A 17,640-nucleotide genomic window follows, 5' to 3' on the forward strand; every position below is an offset into this window, starting at 1 on the left:
CTCTATTTTACCTCCAAGAAAATGCCCTGCACAAATTCAAATTAAAAACCTTCTCTTAATTGTAAGGAAGAACGAGCACAATGCTTTAAAGGTGTTGTTAGCAATGTTAGCTATCATGTTAACTACCACCCTTGGTCTAAATCTGGTGTACAAACCAGCAAAGATGCATTTAATGTGTTGTTCGCAATGTTAGCTATCATGTTAACTTCCACCATTGGTCTAACTCTTGCAGAAGAACCAGCAAAGGTGTCTTTAATGTGCTTTTAGCAATGTTAGCTACCATAGCTAACCTCCATCATTGGTCTAACTCTTGCAAAAGAACCAGCAAAGACCGTTAATGAGTTGTTAGCATTGTCAACTCTCATGCTAACCTCCAATATTGATCTTGCAGAAGAACCAGTAAAGGTGCTTTTAAAGTGTTGTTAGCGATGCTAACAATCATGTTAACATCCACCATTGATCTAGCAGAAGAACCAGTAATGGTGTCTTTAATGTGTTGTTAGCAATGTTAATGCTAACCTCCACCATTGATCTTGCAGAAGAACCAGTAATGGTGTCTATAATGTGTTGTTAGCAATGTTAGCTATCATTCTAACTTCCACCATTGGTGGAATAATGCTAACTTATTAATGCTAACATTATGCTATGTTGCTATATTGCTATGTTGCTAATGCTATGTGCTATGTTGTTAATAATGCTAACATCATGCTAACTTCCACTATTGTGGAAGAACCAGCAAAAATGCCTGTATTGTTAGCAATGTTAGCTATCATGTTAACTTCCACCACTGATCTAACTCTTGCAGAAGAACCAGCAAATGTGCCTTTAAAAAGCTGTTAGCAATGTTAGCTACCATAGCTAACCTCCACCATTGGTCTAACTCTTGCAAAAGAAGCAGCAAAGGTGCCATTGCCACTAATGAGTTGTTAGCATTGTCAACTATCATGCTAACCTCCAACATTGATCTTGCAGAAGAACCAATAAAGGTGTTTTTAAAGTGTTTTTAGCAATGTTAACAATAATGCTAACCTGCACCATTGGTCTTGCAGAAGAACTAGTAAAGGTGTTTTTAAAGTGTTGTTACCAATGCTAACAACTATGCTAACATCCACCATTGATCTAGCAGAAGAACCAGTAATGGTGTCTTTAATGTGTTGTTAGCAATGTTAGCTATCATGCTAACTTCCACCATTGTTCTAACTCTTGTGGAAGAACCAGCAAAAATGCCTGTATTGTCAACAATGTTAACTATCATGTTAACTTCCACCACTGGTCTAACGCTTGCAGAAGAACCAGCAAAGGTGCCTTTAAAAAGCTGTTAGCAATGTTAGCTGCCATAGCTAACCTCCACCATTGGTCTAACTCTTGCAAAAGAACCAGCAAAGGTGCCATTAATGAGTTGTTAGCATTGTCAGCTATCATGTTAACCTCCAACATTGATCTTGAAGAAGAACCAGTAAAGGTGCTTTTAAAGTGTTTTTAGCAATATTAGCCATCATGTGAACTTCCACCCTTGGTCTGAAACATGTGGATAAACCAGTCTCTTATATGTGAGACAAAATATGTCAGTTGATATTTTGAAATACATCCCATTAAACAAATCCATGGGATTGTCATGCAATTGTTCCACCCTCCAAATTTGTTATTTATGTCCAGTCCTGAAATGCTTCACTCAATTGAGGAGTGTTTAAATAAGCTCTCGTGCTTTATGGAGATTTGCCAGCGCTTTTAATGTGTTAGAGGTCAAGGCCTCCTGTGTGTGCAGTCAACAGAGCTGAAACGCAAGAAATGGATTGCTGCGCCTTTCTCGTCACCCTAAAACAACTTGGCCCACCACAGCGAAGAAATGAGGATAACAGTAGCATATGTCATTCACTGCCTGGTTAAATGTGAATTACATTGCGATTTCACATGCAAACACTGAGGCCAAATAAACCAACACAACATGAGGATGAGTTTTTGACTAAATTGACTTTTCACTGCAAGGAAAGGCAGCCGTGTCTGTCCTTCAGATGCCGCCCCCATTTCTAACCTACACAGCTGTGCAATTCTTCACAGCTTTTGTGTTTTGAGTGTCAGTATTTACAGTTCTTGCATCATTATTTCATCTTTTTAAGAGATTTTCAAAAGTTGTATGTCCAACATCCATTTGCTGATACTGCAAATTGAGCTTTCAGTCAGCTACGAATGATATTTACTAGGGCTGTCAAACGATTAATCGCGATTGATCGCATCCAAAATAAAAGTTTGTGTTTACATAATATATGTGGGTGCACTGTGTATAATTATTTTGTATATGTATAAATACACACACATGCATGTATATTTAAATTTTTATATATTATATAAATTATATATACATTTATATACAGTATATACATGAAAATATTTCTTAAATATATATAAGTATATTTATATATATAAAATAATTATGCACAGTGCACCCACATATATTATGTAAACACAAACTTTTATTTTGGATGCGATTAATCGCGATTAATCGTTTGACAGCCGTAGTATTTACAAAGAATATTAATAATAAAGGTATCATATAACACCACTTGTGTAAAAATTATATATATATATATATATATATATATATATATGCTTTTATAATTTCATATTAAAAGCAATTATCCACCACGTAGAAGCAGACTACTACATTACCGGACCTCCAAGACCAAAGTCATGGAGTTCACCTCTTATAGCGATGAAAGAAAGCAGAGTTAATCTAAACCAACAATCTTTTAGAGGCCAGATGATCCAGGAATTGTGGTGTATCAGCATCTGAGTCCAGCCCACGTCGACCATTCATCCCTCGTCTTCAAGGTCACCTGAAGATTCACTTCTGTGATGAGACTCTATGTGGTTCTGGGCTTTCAGCAGTTCATCACTGCCAGGTCTTCAGATCAGCAAACTATATAATTGAGTAAAGGGGATGAAATGGATTTGAGACGCAAGCACTTACCGATACGTTCTATAAATACTTGAAGCGTGAGTCGAATAGTGTCTCGAGTGTTTTTCAAACAATCTAATAATGTTTTTCATTATGCCTTTCTAAGGTTATCAATTTTCTCTTGAAGTGATCTTGTATTTTTTGGCAAAGTGCCACTGTTATATAGCCTACATTAAAGTATTTTGTGTAAGACTTCAAGAGAGTTAATTCAGCATCAGTAACAAGACATTTATAAATCTAGCAACGGTCTTGATGTGGCAAATTAGAGGCATTCACGCTGCAGTTGCGGAGTATATCAAGCTTGTCATTGCTAAAAACACTTAATTGTCACATAATAAGTTTATTACTGTCTGTTTATACAAAGTCGTCAACAAATAGATTTATTTATGCTCTGATACAAGCCAGTGATGTGAGATGTCTCTCTGGAGAGCTAATTTGCATTGAGATATTCAGAAAAGATGGAAATGTATACCCCTGGCTAGGCAGAGGCCTTGGGCGATGCTAATGCTAATGCTTTGATTGAGAGCGCTCAATCAAAATAAACACAAGCCACCTAACAATGCCCTAGCACCACCCTAGCAACCAGCTATCAATGAGCTGAGAACACTTTAACAGTGTGGATAGTAAGCATAACTAGCATAACTAGCAAAACTTTGTTTGTTTGTACCATTTTCTTCTAAATCAATTAATAAATTAAACCACTTATCAAACACCTAGAACATTAAAAACAATTGTAAAAAGAAAAATACAAGCCACAAGCCACCTAACAATGCCCTAGCACCACCCAAACACCCTAGCAACCAGCTATCAATGAGCTGAGAACACTTTAACAGTGTGGATAGTTAGCATAACTAGCATTAGCATAACTAGCAAAACTTTGTTTGTTTGTACCATTTTCTTCTAAATCAATTAATAAATTAAACCACTTATCAAACACCAAGAACATCCAAAACAATTGTAAAAAGAAAAATAGTTTAGTGATGTGTATGAAAAATGTGTATTTCATCAAGCTTCAACATTTCATGTGTTTAGATGCTAACTTACTTAATGCTAATCTGTGGTTTAGGCTGCTCAGGGAGTTAATGGGGTTTTATTTACATCTGAGAAGTTATGGAGAAGTCCTGTTTATGTTATATTAGGATGCTGTATGGCATGCCATCACTTTAGTTGTGTTATGAGGACAACACCTGTTTCCATAGATCTACAATAACGACAGCTGCACATAGCGCTAGCAGCTTTCCATGCATCTTAACCACACGCTCCTCCCAATATTAACAGCTCTGATGGGGCAAACCGGGAAAGTAATGTTGAAAACTTGCCTAGAAATGTTCTCATGTCATGTTTTCCAATCTAGCGGCTGTGTTAGATGGTAGTGTAGCAATGTAGCGACTGATGGATATAAAAAGATACTGTATGGCTAAATGCCCGCCACAACAGGTGGACGCAACAGCTTGACAGATTTTCTGTTCTTTTATTATCCACAATATTATCCATTCTAAGAATTTCAGTCTGAAGTAATCTAGTTAATCTCCATTCCTGTTCTTTTCCCCTGTTCAACAGACACTTAGGCTTAGATCTGGTTCCCAGGAAGGAGTTTGAAATGGTCGATGCGGACCAGATCAGCGTTTCAGATCTCTACAAAATGGTAAGTACTCTGACTGCATTCAGATGTGTGAGCATTTTCATCCCTGAAGCAGTAAATCACTACAATATCCTCTGTTGGATGTTAAAACAACATTTAGTAATGTTTCTGCAACATTTATGATTTCAAATGAATGTTAATCTCAGTGTTTTTGTTGCTTTGGATTAATGCAGGTTGTTCAAAATGAGTTTCTTAATATGTGAGAGTGCAGAAATTAATGTTTTGATGTATTCCTGAAACTGTTTTGCATATGTGCATAACGTAGGGATAATGTGCAGATGTTGGCAAGTTAGCACCTGTAGAATAAACTGAACAGTTAGAAAGCAGACATGTTTTTAAACACTCCATTAGAGGGAGAATTCCCAGGACGGCTCATCAGAATGAGTCATTTGCATATTCAATTTCCTAGAAAGCAGAATTTCCCAGCATTATGGAACTAAGAAACAATATTGATTTTTTTTTTTTTTTTAATTTTTGATTATATCTTTACCCTCGATAATTCACTTTATTCTCTAGACCTCAACGTTTTATTGGGAACTGTTTTGACGCCAGCTTCTGTTTCTCACTGCAGCTTGTGGGGAAAGAACATTTATTTTATTTCACTCATCTGACAGATCTTTTTCCATGACGCCTTTTTGTACAATATATAATTTACGCCTAATTTAAGATTAAAGATTAGCATGTTTTTGAATGTAAAATTTTACAATAATTGATCAGCATTGCATGTCTAGTAAAGCTGTGAGAAATATTGTGATTTTTATATTTAATATTTAATTTATATATATATATATAAATCAGAGATGCTAAAATATTCTTTGTCGTATGTAAAGTTTTCTTTCAGTCTTTAATATTAAAATAATTGGGTATTCATGGTGTTTAATTTTGTATCGGCATCATAATAATAATCTGTCCGTCACATTTTTCCTCCGACCGTTGGAAGTTATAAACTTGGTTAAAGATTGAAAGAGGTTGGAGGAAACAGTAACTTTCTGGGATAAATTCAGATGAAAAGCAAGCACTAAAGTAGCTGAATCTCTTTAGAAAGACTTGATTTTTAAGTGCACTTGCCAAATGTTGAGGTCACAGGGAGATTTGTATAGCTCGATATGTGGGAGGCGGAGGAGTTTCACACAAATACCAAAAATAAAGAAAGAGGAGAAGAAAGCAGCAAGCTTCTGAGGCGAAGAACGTAGAGACATAGATGCGAGAAGACTTTTACTTGCCCTCGGGCAACAGAGAGCACTGAAGCTGCAGAGACCCAAGACCTTTAGCTTTCTTAGAAGTTGCTGCTGAAGTGTCTCCAGGGGAGCAAACGATAGATTCAATCAAAGAGCCAAAGCTTTTCTCTTTCTGAATTACACGTGCACTGTTCACACAATTTACTCTGTCCATCTAATGTTTTCAATATTCATTCCATCATTTTTTGTCATTGTTAATTTTTTTTGTTTGTTTACTTCCTGTAAGATTCAGGGATGGTAATGCACAAGTTTCAGGATTCATTTTTGACACACTGAGATTTCAGCCTCATTGTTCCCTTAAGCAAGACAATTGCACCAGGCATCCTGCACCAATGTACAGTATGCTTATATCATCAACACTGTTTTTATTTTACAAAAGAACAAAATAGATATTGATATAAGTTAGTCAGGGATTGAAGTCTCCCAGAAATGGCTTTAAATCTGCCATGCTCACAGTGCCGCAAAGCCCTGTTCTAGATTAATGAGTCCCGCCAGGCGTGCGTTTAGCCTCCCTGATGGTGGAAGTGAGAACAGAAGGAAAGATATTTGTTTTCAGACATTTCTCAGTTTGGCCTGAAATCCTCCACTGGGTTTGAAAATGAAGCTCTACTTCACTCCCTGGTTGTCAAGCACCATCTCAAGGAAATCTCACTTTTTATCTTGATATAAAGTGATTGCAGCTTTGAGAATTTCTTTTGCTGGTTCTCGTTGTGGAGGTAATTATTAGTGCTGTTTACTAAGGAAAGCATCAGTAGCAATGCCCTTGCGACGAAAGCTTGTTTTACGCCAGAGAATAAAAAATAAAAAGGGTAATTGCAACGTTTTATCTCACCATTGTAACTTTTTTTTTGCTAGTTTACATGTATTATTTAACTATAAACTCGCAATTGAAATAAAGTCAGAATTGCGAGATATAAAGTTGCAATTGCAAGATATGAAGTCAGAATTGAGTGATATAAACTTTAGCAGTTGCAATTTATAAAGTCAGAATTGCGTGATATAAACTTTAGCAATTGCGAGATATGAAGTTAGAATTGCGTGATATAAACTTTAGCAATTGGGATTTATAAAGTCAGAATTGTGTGATATAAGCTTTAGCTATTGCGATTTATGAAGTCAGAATTGCTAGATATAAAGTAGCAATTTCAAAATATGAAGTCAGAATTGCGTGATATAAGCTTTAGCTATTGCGATTTATGAAGTCAGAATTGCTAGATATAAAGTAGCAATTTCGAGATATGAAGTCAGAATTGCGTGATATAAACTTTACCAATTTCAAGATATGAAGTCAGAGTTGCGCGATATAAACTTTAGCAATTGCGATTTATAAAGTCAAAATTGCGAGCTATAAAGTAGAAAGTATAAAGTGAATTATCGAGGGTAAAGATATAATCAAAAATTTAAAAAAAAATCAATATTGTTTCTTAGTTCCATAATGCTGGGAAATTCTGCTTTCTAGGAAATTGAATATGCAAATGACTCATTCTGATGAGCTGTCCTGTGTGATATAAGCTTTAGCTATTGTGATTTATGAAGTCAGAATTGCTAGATATAAAGTAGCAATTTCGAGATATGAAGTCAGAATTGCGTGATATAAACTTTAAAAATTGCGATTTATAAAGTCAGAATTGCGAGATATAAAGGAGCAATTGTGAGATATAAAGTCAGAATTGCGTGATATAAACTTTAGCAATTGCTATAAAGTCAGAATTGCAAGATATAAAGTAGCACTTGCGATTTATAAAGTCAGAATTGCGAGATATAAAGTAGCAATTGCGAGATATGAAGTCAGAATTGCGAAACATAAAGTCACAACTGTGAGTTATAAAGTTTGAATTTCAAGATATAATGTCAAAAAAGTCTGTCTTTTTTCATCAGAATTGGGACTTTATCCACAAGTTTCCTACGCCCCATGAGGCCTTGCGTCAAAAGTGGGCGTGACTTCCGGTTGGAAGTAAACAAAGCGCGATTTGACATGCTTGACACTCGTTCATTCAACAGTTGACTGTCATTCAAGTTATAGCGATCCAAACTAGCTAACGATGTGGGAACATAACCTCAACGAAATTCAAAAGGGTGAAATAACAGTACCTTTACCCTCCGCAGTAGTATTATAATAACATTATTAATAATCAATGCTCATCAAGGCATGGTGACAGACAGTTGTGCGAGCTGACAAACAATTAAAATAAAAAATACACACTTAGTCATTGTGCTTTGGAGTTTATTCAAAATTATAAATTAATGTGCTGCTTGAATACATTAACTGGCACATTTGGTATTCTGTCAACAGAGGCTTTGATCCCGAGTTTAGGTGTAACATCAGTAGCGAACAGCCAATCACATGCTGATAGAGTTTATAGAATATTAAGAATTTAAACAAATGTACACAGGAAGATTCGTCGTCTTTTGGGAGGTGGTGGAAACTACAGTCGTTGGCAGGATCAGAGACTGGGTCTGGCAGGATCACTCTGATTTCGTTTTCAGCTTATGTTCAAAACAATCACGTTTAAGCCACTGAACTAGTTTAATCCGGTTATACATAAAACCGTGAACAGCACATGTTGTCCCTGAGCTCCGTAACACCATCTCTCATAAAGATTTGCGTCTTTAAATAGTAAAATAATTCTCCGAAAAACAGCTAGCCTCTTCGCTAACTAACACACAAAATACCATTGGAATGCTACTTCCGCCGCCTCACCCACTTTTTATTTTTTACAGGAGCGCCCCTCGGAAACTTGTGGATAACTTTCAATTACGAGTTTATATCTCACAAATCTGAGAATTATGAGATAAAAACTTGCAATTATCTTTTAAATTGTTTTATTCCTTGGCAGAAACAAGCTTCCATACGTAGCAACCGCGCTGAATACTTCAATTTCACCTTGCAATGCCCTAGCAACCATTTGGACTCACACTGGACTACTACCTAACAATATCTTAGCAACCATGCAAACTAACCTAGCAATCACAGCAAATCAATTGGCCAAAACAGCCACAATTACCTAGCAACCCTTTAGTCACAACACCATGCAACCAACCAGAGCACAGATACAACCGAGTAACACCGTATGAACCTTGGCAACTGAACAGAATAAACATTACCAACTACTTGACTACTACTTAGAAATGCCCTAGTAACCTCCCAGAACACCATAGGAAGCACCTAGAAACACTTAACTGGCAACTTCATACAACCAATCAGAACACTATAGCTACACCCTCACAACACCATAGCGACCACCCTAAACAGCCAAGGAATCACCTAGCAATGCTTGAGAAACTGTTTAGCAATGCAATAACAGTCACTCGGAACACCTAAGCAACAGCATAGTGGCGTCATTCCAACAGCCCAGAACACCCTAGCAACTGTAAAGCAAAGTGATAACCGCATAGCAACATCAGAGCACCGAAGCAATGGCTTAGAAACCACCCAGGATGCCCTAGCAACTGGACAGCAACGTTCTGACAACCACTGGCAACATAGTAATGTCACTCTTCCAAGAGCACCTGCGCAGTTCCATAGCAACCACCTAGAACACCCTAGCAAGTGTTTAGCGACACCTTAGCAACCACATAGCAATATCACTCCACCAAGAACAACATAGCACTTTGTCTTTTTAACAGGAAGTCCCAATCTATTTAATCTCCTTACGCTAGCATGTTTTGCATACCTTCATTCCACAATGCATTAACCAGTGGGGGATTGTGTTGAATGCTGGGTAATTTATTCGAAATGCTGTCAGAAGCACTGGAGAGAAAGATGCAAGCTAAGAAATACAGACTCATAAGTCACGCATGCTCCCGGGCAAGATGTGTGTATGTGTGCGTTTCACCATGTGATCATGAGCATGTGTTTTGGCTCTGTGCTGATGATGCCTCCGTGAATATGATTAATCTATATGTAGATATTGCTCTGCACATCTATACAGTCTTGTGGGGAAAAATATTCAAATCCGTATGCAAATGTCTTGTTTGCTCAATTGCAGATGAAAGATGACATTTTGTTCCCTCTGATATGTCAATCTCAAAGCAACTCCTAAATAATCGTTTTAATGGAACATTGTTTTATGTTGCAAGTGTACAGTATATATTATATACTTAGTTTGCACATTATGTTTCAGTTTGAGTCACATTATACTGTAATAGACCGTTTTTGTGTTGTTTTAATGATGCCAGTTCCTGTTATGCTGGTACAGTCAATATGTCTAACTGCAGTCAGCATGCTTTTACTGTATATACTCTAAATATATTTTCTGGATTTAACGTCTCTTTCTCTCTTTCTCTCGGCTGACAGCACCTGTCCAGCAGACACAGCGTCCAGCAAAGCACATCCCAGGTATATTTGTCGTCCTCGGCACCATCCCAGGGCTTGTCAGAAATGCTTAGAGCTGTTAACATGGGCAGGACTTTTTGTAGGTCATGCTTCACCATGGGGTAAAATGTGACATGAAATGTTTTGTGGAGCTAAACATCTCGTTTTGGTCATACTAAAAGACCTTTTACAGTTCCGTAGCTCAATATTGTTTTTGAAATATATAATAAGTTAATATATTGAATTACATTATATTATACACTACCAGACCCCCAAAAAAGACTCTGTTTGGATTTTAATCGGCAAATATGTATATTATTGGATCATATATATAGATATAGATTAGGGCTGTCAGTTAAACGCGTTATTAACGGCGTTAACGCAAAACCCATTTTAACACGATTAATTTTTTTTTTTATCGCAAGATTAATGGTCTTTTTGGCCTAGCAAACTTTTTAGTTTTTTTTCACATGCTTTTGCAACAGGATGCGGGTGCGGTGTTGCGTTATGAAACCCATTAATTTCAATGGCTAAACCGCACACCATGGTCTAAATTCAAAATACTTCCAATTTTGACGTTGTGACGATTACCAGCGTGGCCAATAGAAACTTTTTGGCATCCAAAAAGGTTTGAAAACTGTCGTAGTGCCGCACATTCCGCATCCCGTCTGAAAGCACTGGATCTAGCTAGACCGGAAACACACTTGTTGCGAGCTGGCCAAACATTAGGTTACCGTTACGTTTTGAGTGGATGACGAATGCGAGATGCCGAAATGGATGGCAATAAGATTCTGAATTGAAAGTTTACTTTTAAAAAGTTGCCAAATTATTATTATTTTTTTGTCATTGTGAACTGAGCTTTTTCAACAAAAAAAAAAAACAAAAAACATTTGCACAAAGCAAGCCGATCCACTTTTTCATTTTGATAAGAGCATTAAAATTATAAAAAAAATAATTGGACAAAAATAAATCAAGAGACATTTAGAATAGATAAAAATGTGCGTTTAATTGCGATTAATCGCGAGTTAACTATGTCATTAACGCGATTAATCGCAATTAAATATTTTAATCATTTGACAGCATTAATATATATATATATATATATATATATATGTGTGTGTGTGTGTGTGTGTGTGTGTGTGTTTGGGAACAGTCTAACCCTAACTGATGGAGTGTAGCAGAAAAGATTTTGACCAAAAATTGATGCACCCCTATAACATCATAACATGTATTTCCATCAAGAAGTGCATCAATGTTTTGGTAAAGATCTTGTATTGTCAATGCAAGAGTCCAGCACTCTGTCCAGTTTCCTCCAGGACATCTCAAAGACTTTCAGTGCATTTCAGTTTTGGGCTCAGTGGAGAGAATTCATGTGAGGAAATGATTCGTCATTCACAGTTTGAGTCTGATGAATCTGGACAATGTCATCCTGGAATATGGCCATGATGTGTCTTCATACATGGTTGGGTTACACTGTTCCTACATTAATTAATAACTACACTGGAACAAATGAGTATCACACTAATAATATAATATTAACTAACATGGAACTCTGATTAATGAATTAGTAAGTAAAAGCGCTCAGTCGAATGTGGTAGTTCACAAGTAACTATTATTTTTCATACCACACTGAGCGCTAATAAGAACTACTATATAGGTTCGTAATTAATATTTATAATGTATAATATAAGATAATGACTCTAGTGTTTCTACATCTTTCTAAAGGAACTAGTTATTTGGATCAGTTTTCTAAAGTGGAGATCATGGGAACACACTAGTAATGACTAAAGTGTTACCAAATCCATCAGAAGGAATTACTATTCAAAACCTTACAAAAATCTCAAAAGCTCACAATGACTTCGGTCAATAATGGGTAGTGATCGTGTTTTTTCACTTCAGATACTGATCCAAATAATTAGTAGTTCCTTCGGAAGGACGTAGTAACACTTGAGTCATTACTGGTGGGTTACCTTTTATTATAAATGATGCATTATTCATGTTAATTATGAACTTGCATATAGTAGTTTTCTGGGAGGTTACTGATAGCTAATAGTGGACTACCACATTCAACTGAACACTATTACTTTTAATTACTTAAATTTGTTAATCAGAGTTTATTGTTAGTTAATAGTAATAATAATACTAGTATATTAAAAGGGTGATGAATAAATATGCACTGATGAGAGAAGCTCATTATAATATGCAAAACTGTTATCCACTCACAGCAGCGGACGTTTACATCCAAGTCTTCAATGCGAGACGCCCATAAAAACCGTGCGTTTTTGAGCTCAAAAATAGTGTAGAAAATAGCCTATTACATATTCATTTTGGTGTTTTTTTTCACGTAAAAACCAAGCGAACGTCATAAGTTGACCTCAGAAAACAATATAAAAAATGTCAAAAGCCAGTTCATGACCCCTTTAATAGTGCGTTACTCATTAGTTCCTGTGTAGTTATTCATTATTTGAAGGAATAGAATTCTACAGTGTTACACATGGTTGTTTAAGAAATGAAAAGCTACACACTCCATCGATTAGTGTTACTGTGCATTCACACTGGACGTGAATAGCGCGTCAAATTCGCGTCTACCACGTCTAGTTTGACGCTTGACCACTTTGTGTTAATTCGCGCGTCAAGAATGTGCGTAAAAACAAACAAAATCTGCTTCGTTGTGCATTAGAACCACACCAGGCGTTTAGTCATATTACAAAATATTTTATTGAAGCATCCAGATCCTTCACCACGTGAGCAAGCAGCTGTGGCTCGTGATTGGTTAACGTGACGCAAATTGACGGCAAAGTTCAGATTTTTCAACTCGGGCGGCAGACGCGAATTCGCGTCAAACGCATGAATGCACAAATAGCACTAACTAACTCATTCGCACTTAACGCACCAGACGCTCAATTGGCGGCATTCGTGCGAACTTGATGCACGAATGAGGCGTATTCGCGTCTGCCGCGCCGAACGCTCTACGCCTCATTCGCGCCACAGGAAATTTTTGCGCACGTAACGCGTCTTTGCATTGACTTAACATTGAAATCATTCGTGCCTGTCACGCTATTCGCGTCCGGTGTGAACGCACCATTAGAAGAACTGTTGCCAAACACATAGAAACATAATAATTACTGCAAGAATGATCCAATCGTAGACTCTTAAGCATTATTTATATCCAAACAGCAACAATGTACAGCAAAATGTAAATGTATTGTTCGCTCTGTGCTTCCAGGACGGCAGCAGACAAAGACACGGAGAGTCATGTCGAATGCCCGTGCCGCACCATCTCTTTGTCAACCTTAAGAGCTTCACGTACAACACCATCGGCGAGGACACAGACATCTTCTTCTCTCTGTATGACCTGAGAGAGTGCAAGCAAATCAGGTCGGAAATATGTCATTACAAGTTTGCTTATGAATTCAATGGTAGTGTCCTTCCACCACTCAAACGTTTCTAACAATGAAGAAGCTTACATTTGAAACTATTCTCAAGGAACAGAGAAAATCAGGACATGAGCTATAAAGCAAGCCATCATTTTTAAAATATCAATGTCTAAGAGATGAAAGCTCACGCAAATACAGCCACTTTTTTTTGTACACTCTTCAAAATGGCACACAGAACTGTCTTTCTGTGAAAGCGCAAGATAAGGACACGAGACCTTGATGAAGTATTCATGCAAAGATTTCTGATGCTCTGAGACATCTCAAGTCGTAGCATTTTCAAGGTAGAGGACGGCCTAACTCTCTCCGTCCAAGGTGAACCTCTCAGCCAGACAGATTTTAAGATTGCAAGATTTGTTCCGTAGGCTTATTGGAAAAATGTGCTTCCACATTCATATTTGTTCTCCAAAACTGTACCTATACATACGATTCACTGCAGTTTACAGCTTAAAGGAACACTAGTGTATTAATTTATACACAAATTATGATTACTGGGGCAGAATATTGTTTGTTGACTTTTCTAACGTAGTAGACGAGTAGTCCTGAAACAGGAAATGTTACATTAACCTGTTAACTGCTGACGCCTTTCTGTCTTTTCTTACATTTACATCCCTCTGGGCTTTTAGTCCGAAACCATTTGGATTATCATATGTTTACTTCAAATATCTTTAGAAATCATGTTTTTTTTTTTTCTATTTTTACCGAAAATAAGGCGATGTGACCATTACAGAGCGCATTTAGCAATTTAGTTTTCATTCATACTCAACACCAGAGGGCACCCTTTTGCAGAAATTCTGCAAGTTGGACTTATTGGATTAATCAAGTTTATGACTTACCAGGAAATCCCTAATGCCTGGTTCAGATGATTTTAGTCCGATTTTGGCACGATCCGTTTGACGTAGGGTGTCATGGGGATTCGTAAATGACAACGGGCGTCGGGACGCAAGATTCGATCGTATCATCTTCTCATATAGTGCGTCATAGTGAGTGACAACCTACGTCACATCTGCGATGCTTCACTACAAAAAGACTAGATTGTTTAATTTTTTTTAACGGTCGTCCATGACGGTTCCGTCACCTGTATGAGGTTGACCAAAAGCAGTAAATGCTTTTCCATACACAACTTTCAAAAATGGCGAAACGAAAGAGAGACGATGGTGCTAACGTTAAAAAGTAAAAATATATAAGAAAACAATATTTTTCCTCAAGTTCTCTTTGGAGGATTGACAGCCCATACTGTCCTCTTCGAGCAATCCAGGAACGTGTCCATTGTCGTGTTTTCTTTCTTTTTTGCTTTTTTTCTGAACACAGGACAGCCAATACAACACTCACCGCTTCATCCATTGTTTGTTTACGTTCGTTTCTGAAAGTCACTCGCTACTAGTTTCACCTTTTCGATGACATCACATGCGCCCGTAAAGACGGCATGCGACGACTGGTCAGGAAGCAACGTGTAGTCTGACATGTGACTTGTCCACGACACAACAAGATTTGAGGAGTCAAAATCGCATACTCTGACACAGTGACTATCGTAACAGCCAAAAAAATCGTGTAACCTGAACCAGGCATAATATGGACAAAGACATCCAGCTATTGCCGTAATTTAGAGGTCCACTGAAGTGCCTTTTCCACTGAGACAGGAAGCTGGGACATATTAAATGGCTACTCCCCCTTTTCAAATAGCTAATAGCATTTAGTTTACCTCACAGACTGCAAAACGTACTTGACAGGAACATTGTCTCCTTTATGTTGAGGGTGGTGTCCGTCCGCCCGTAACAAATTGGGGGCTCGTCCGGGATTTGAACCCAAGACCTCTCGCACCCCAAGCAAGAATCATACCCCTCGACCAAAAAAAAAAAAAATGTTAGGGGCGGACGGACTCACTCAACATAAAGGAGAGACGACGCACACAGGCCAGCTCGGGTCAAAAATAGGGGTATGTTTATTTAGTAGGTCGGTCAACAAATACCGGATAGGTTCACGAAAGACAGATAGAGTAGTTACAAAAGACGGAATGCTTCTGATTCCCGGGGTGGACTGCAAAAGCTCCTACGACAGACAGCACGGCAGTGCATCGACTCCGTTCTCAGGCTCTGCATAGGGGGCGGAGCTTAAGATTCTAGAAAACATTTGATTGAACAGGAGATGTGATGAGAAGCGCAAGTCCGCGGTGACTCGTAAAAATCTGTGATATTATTCTAGCGGAACACACCAGCTTATCCATAACCTTAAAGGTAATACATTCGTACTAAATTCGTATTAAACTTTTCAAAATTTTGACTTAAACTCACCATTGTGACAGTATATGGTTGATGTGTGTTCTTCAAGCCATTTGCGATATTTTCATAAGGATATAGAGTGCCGAAGTGCCGAACGTCACTCTGTAGGCCAAAACGCGGAAGTGAGTTAGCATTTTAGCACTCCCGGTTCCCTCGCTCTAAAGTCAATGGGATTTTTGAATGGGTTTTTGCTAAATCGCCTGAAATAAGGTCTGTGGTGAACAAAGCCTCTAGATATTTTTTTACGTTTTGATCTATGACATAAAACACACAGATAACCTGCTTGAGTTTTTTAAAACTTTGTTGTGTCTACTTGTGTTTTTTTTTTTACTTTATTTAGGCTTCAAAATGTATACATTTTGGATTAACTTGTAAATATTATCTTGATAGACAAAACGTGTAAGGGTCACAACTCTTTGTGAAACACAGATCTTATTTTTTGCGATTTTCCAAAAGTCTATGGGGAAAATGCATAGCTTTTCAATCGGGGGAACCCATGCGCCGCTAGCTTCCGAGTTGTCCTACAAAGTGACGTCATCACTTCGGCACTCTATTTTATATTTATGTTGTATGTATGTTCTATTTTATCATGAAATGTGCAAGAAACAGTTAAGGCCATTGCACACCGAGCACGAAATATTCGTATGCGTATTTTCGTGTTCGTCAGCTTAAAAATTCGTCACGCATAGAAACCTTGCACACCGAGTCCGTTGCGTATTTCTTAAACCTTTGCGGGAAAAAACGCAAAAATACCAAATGGATTCGTCAAGCAGTGAGGATGATTTTTGCCCTCTCTCTTATTGAAAAGGGAAGAAAGAGAAAATATTACGTCTATCCAATCCTGAAATTGCGCCGAGAGGAAGGAGAGTTCCTTATCAAGGAGTTGCGAATTTATCCTGAGCGATTCAAAATTTACCTCAGAATGTCAGTGGGACAGTTCGATGCTTTGCTAGCGATTCTGGAGCCACATATTAAAAACAAGACCACCAATTTCCGTGAACCAATCGATTCTGAACGGAGACTGGCAGTGTGTCTGAAATGGACCAGGTATGGACACACACACACGGACAAACACACACCCGCGCGCGGCCCGTTGGAAGCGCTTGGCAGACAGAACAGCTAGGCTGTTATTGTGTATTGTGCCCAAATAATACATTAGTTATCGAATAGGCTGCTCAATCACACCTTATTCGATCCTAAATTTCAATCTGATTGAAAGGGGAGGTTTATTAATTTCATAATCCAATATAGAGAAGAGAACATAAACACTTGATCGAATTGAAAACCGAAACTGAAAGCACGGCGCATATGTGCATGAGGACGAGCTCCCCCGGCCCTGAATTGTCAAAAGACCTCTCAAAATGCTGGCTCTGGATGCGAAAAACGCAGAAAATCGAACCCGATCCGATTAATTTTATGACGGACGAAAGTTTCGGAGGCGGTGTGCAAGCGTGACTGACATAACGTGAGGTCGAATTTTTTTTTTTACGTGCGAAAATTTCGGATGCGAATTTCGGACTCGGTGTGCAATGGCCTTTACACAATTTAGCTGAAATCTCCACACAGGCCTGTTTCTCCAACTTTTGTGTTTACGGATTGCAAGTCATGCGGCTTTTCGAGGCTCGGGCTCCTTTAAGTTTTTAGCAAAACTTAAGGAACCCGCTTTAAGTCAGCAAAAAAGAAACAGGAAGAGGGATTGATGCCCAGCGAATGAGCTGGAAACACCCTTGAGGGAAGTCCGGTTTCAGTGACTGACATTAGATTCTATCCTCTTAT

General features: G+C 37.9%; 1 protein-coding gene across 9 annotated transcripts in view; it reads left to right on the top strand.

Annotated features, from left to right (window-relative positions):
- The window catches only part of dock3 (dedicator of cytokinesis 3), a 230,941-nt gene that overhangs the window by 135,932 nt on the left and 77,369 nt on the right, over nt 1-17,640 (top strand). For all 9 annotated transcript variants that reach the window (XR_005622340.2, XM_039668620.2, XM_089117902.1 and 6 more), the window contains 3 exons: nt 4,517-4,601; nt 10,134-10,175; nt 13,378-13,529. Coding sequence is in view for 8 of the 9 variants with exons in the window: in XM_039668620.2 (XP_039524554.1) it covers nt 4,517-4,601; nt 10,134-10,175; nt 13,378-13,529 (279 nt within the window). In the remaining variant the exon portion in view is untranslated. The remainder of the gene's footprint in view (nt 1-4,516; nt 4,602-10,133; nt 10,176-13,377; nt 13,530-17,640) is intronic.

Source organism: Pimephales promelas, chromosome 2 (genome assembly GCF_988280905.1).
Source record: "Pimephales promelas chromosome 2, fPimPro1.hap1.1, whole genome shotgun sequence".
NCBI classification, from domain to species: domain Eukaryota; kingdom Metazoa; phylum Chordata; class Actinopteri; order Cypriniformes; family Leuciscidae; genus Pimephales; species Pimephales promelas.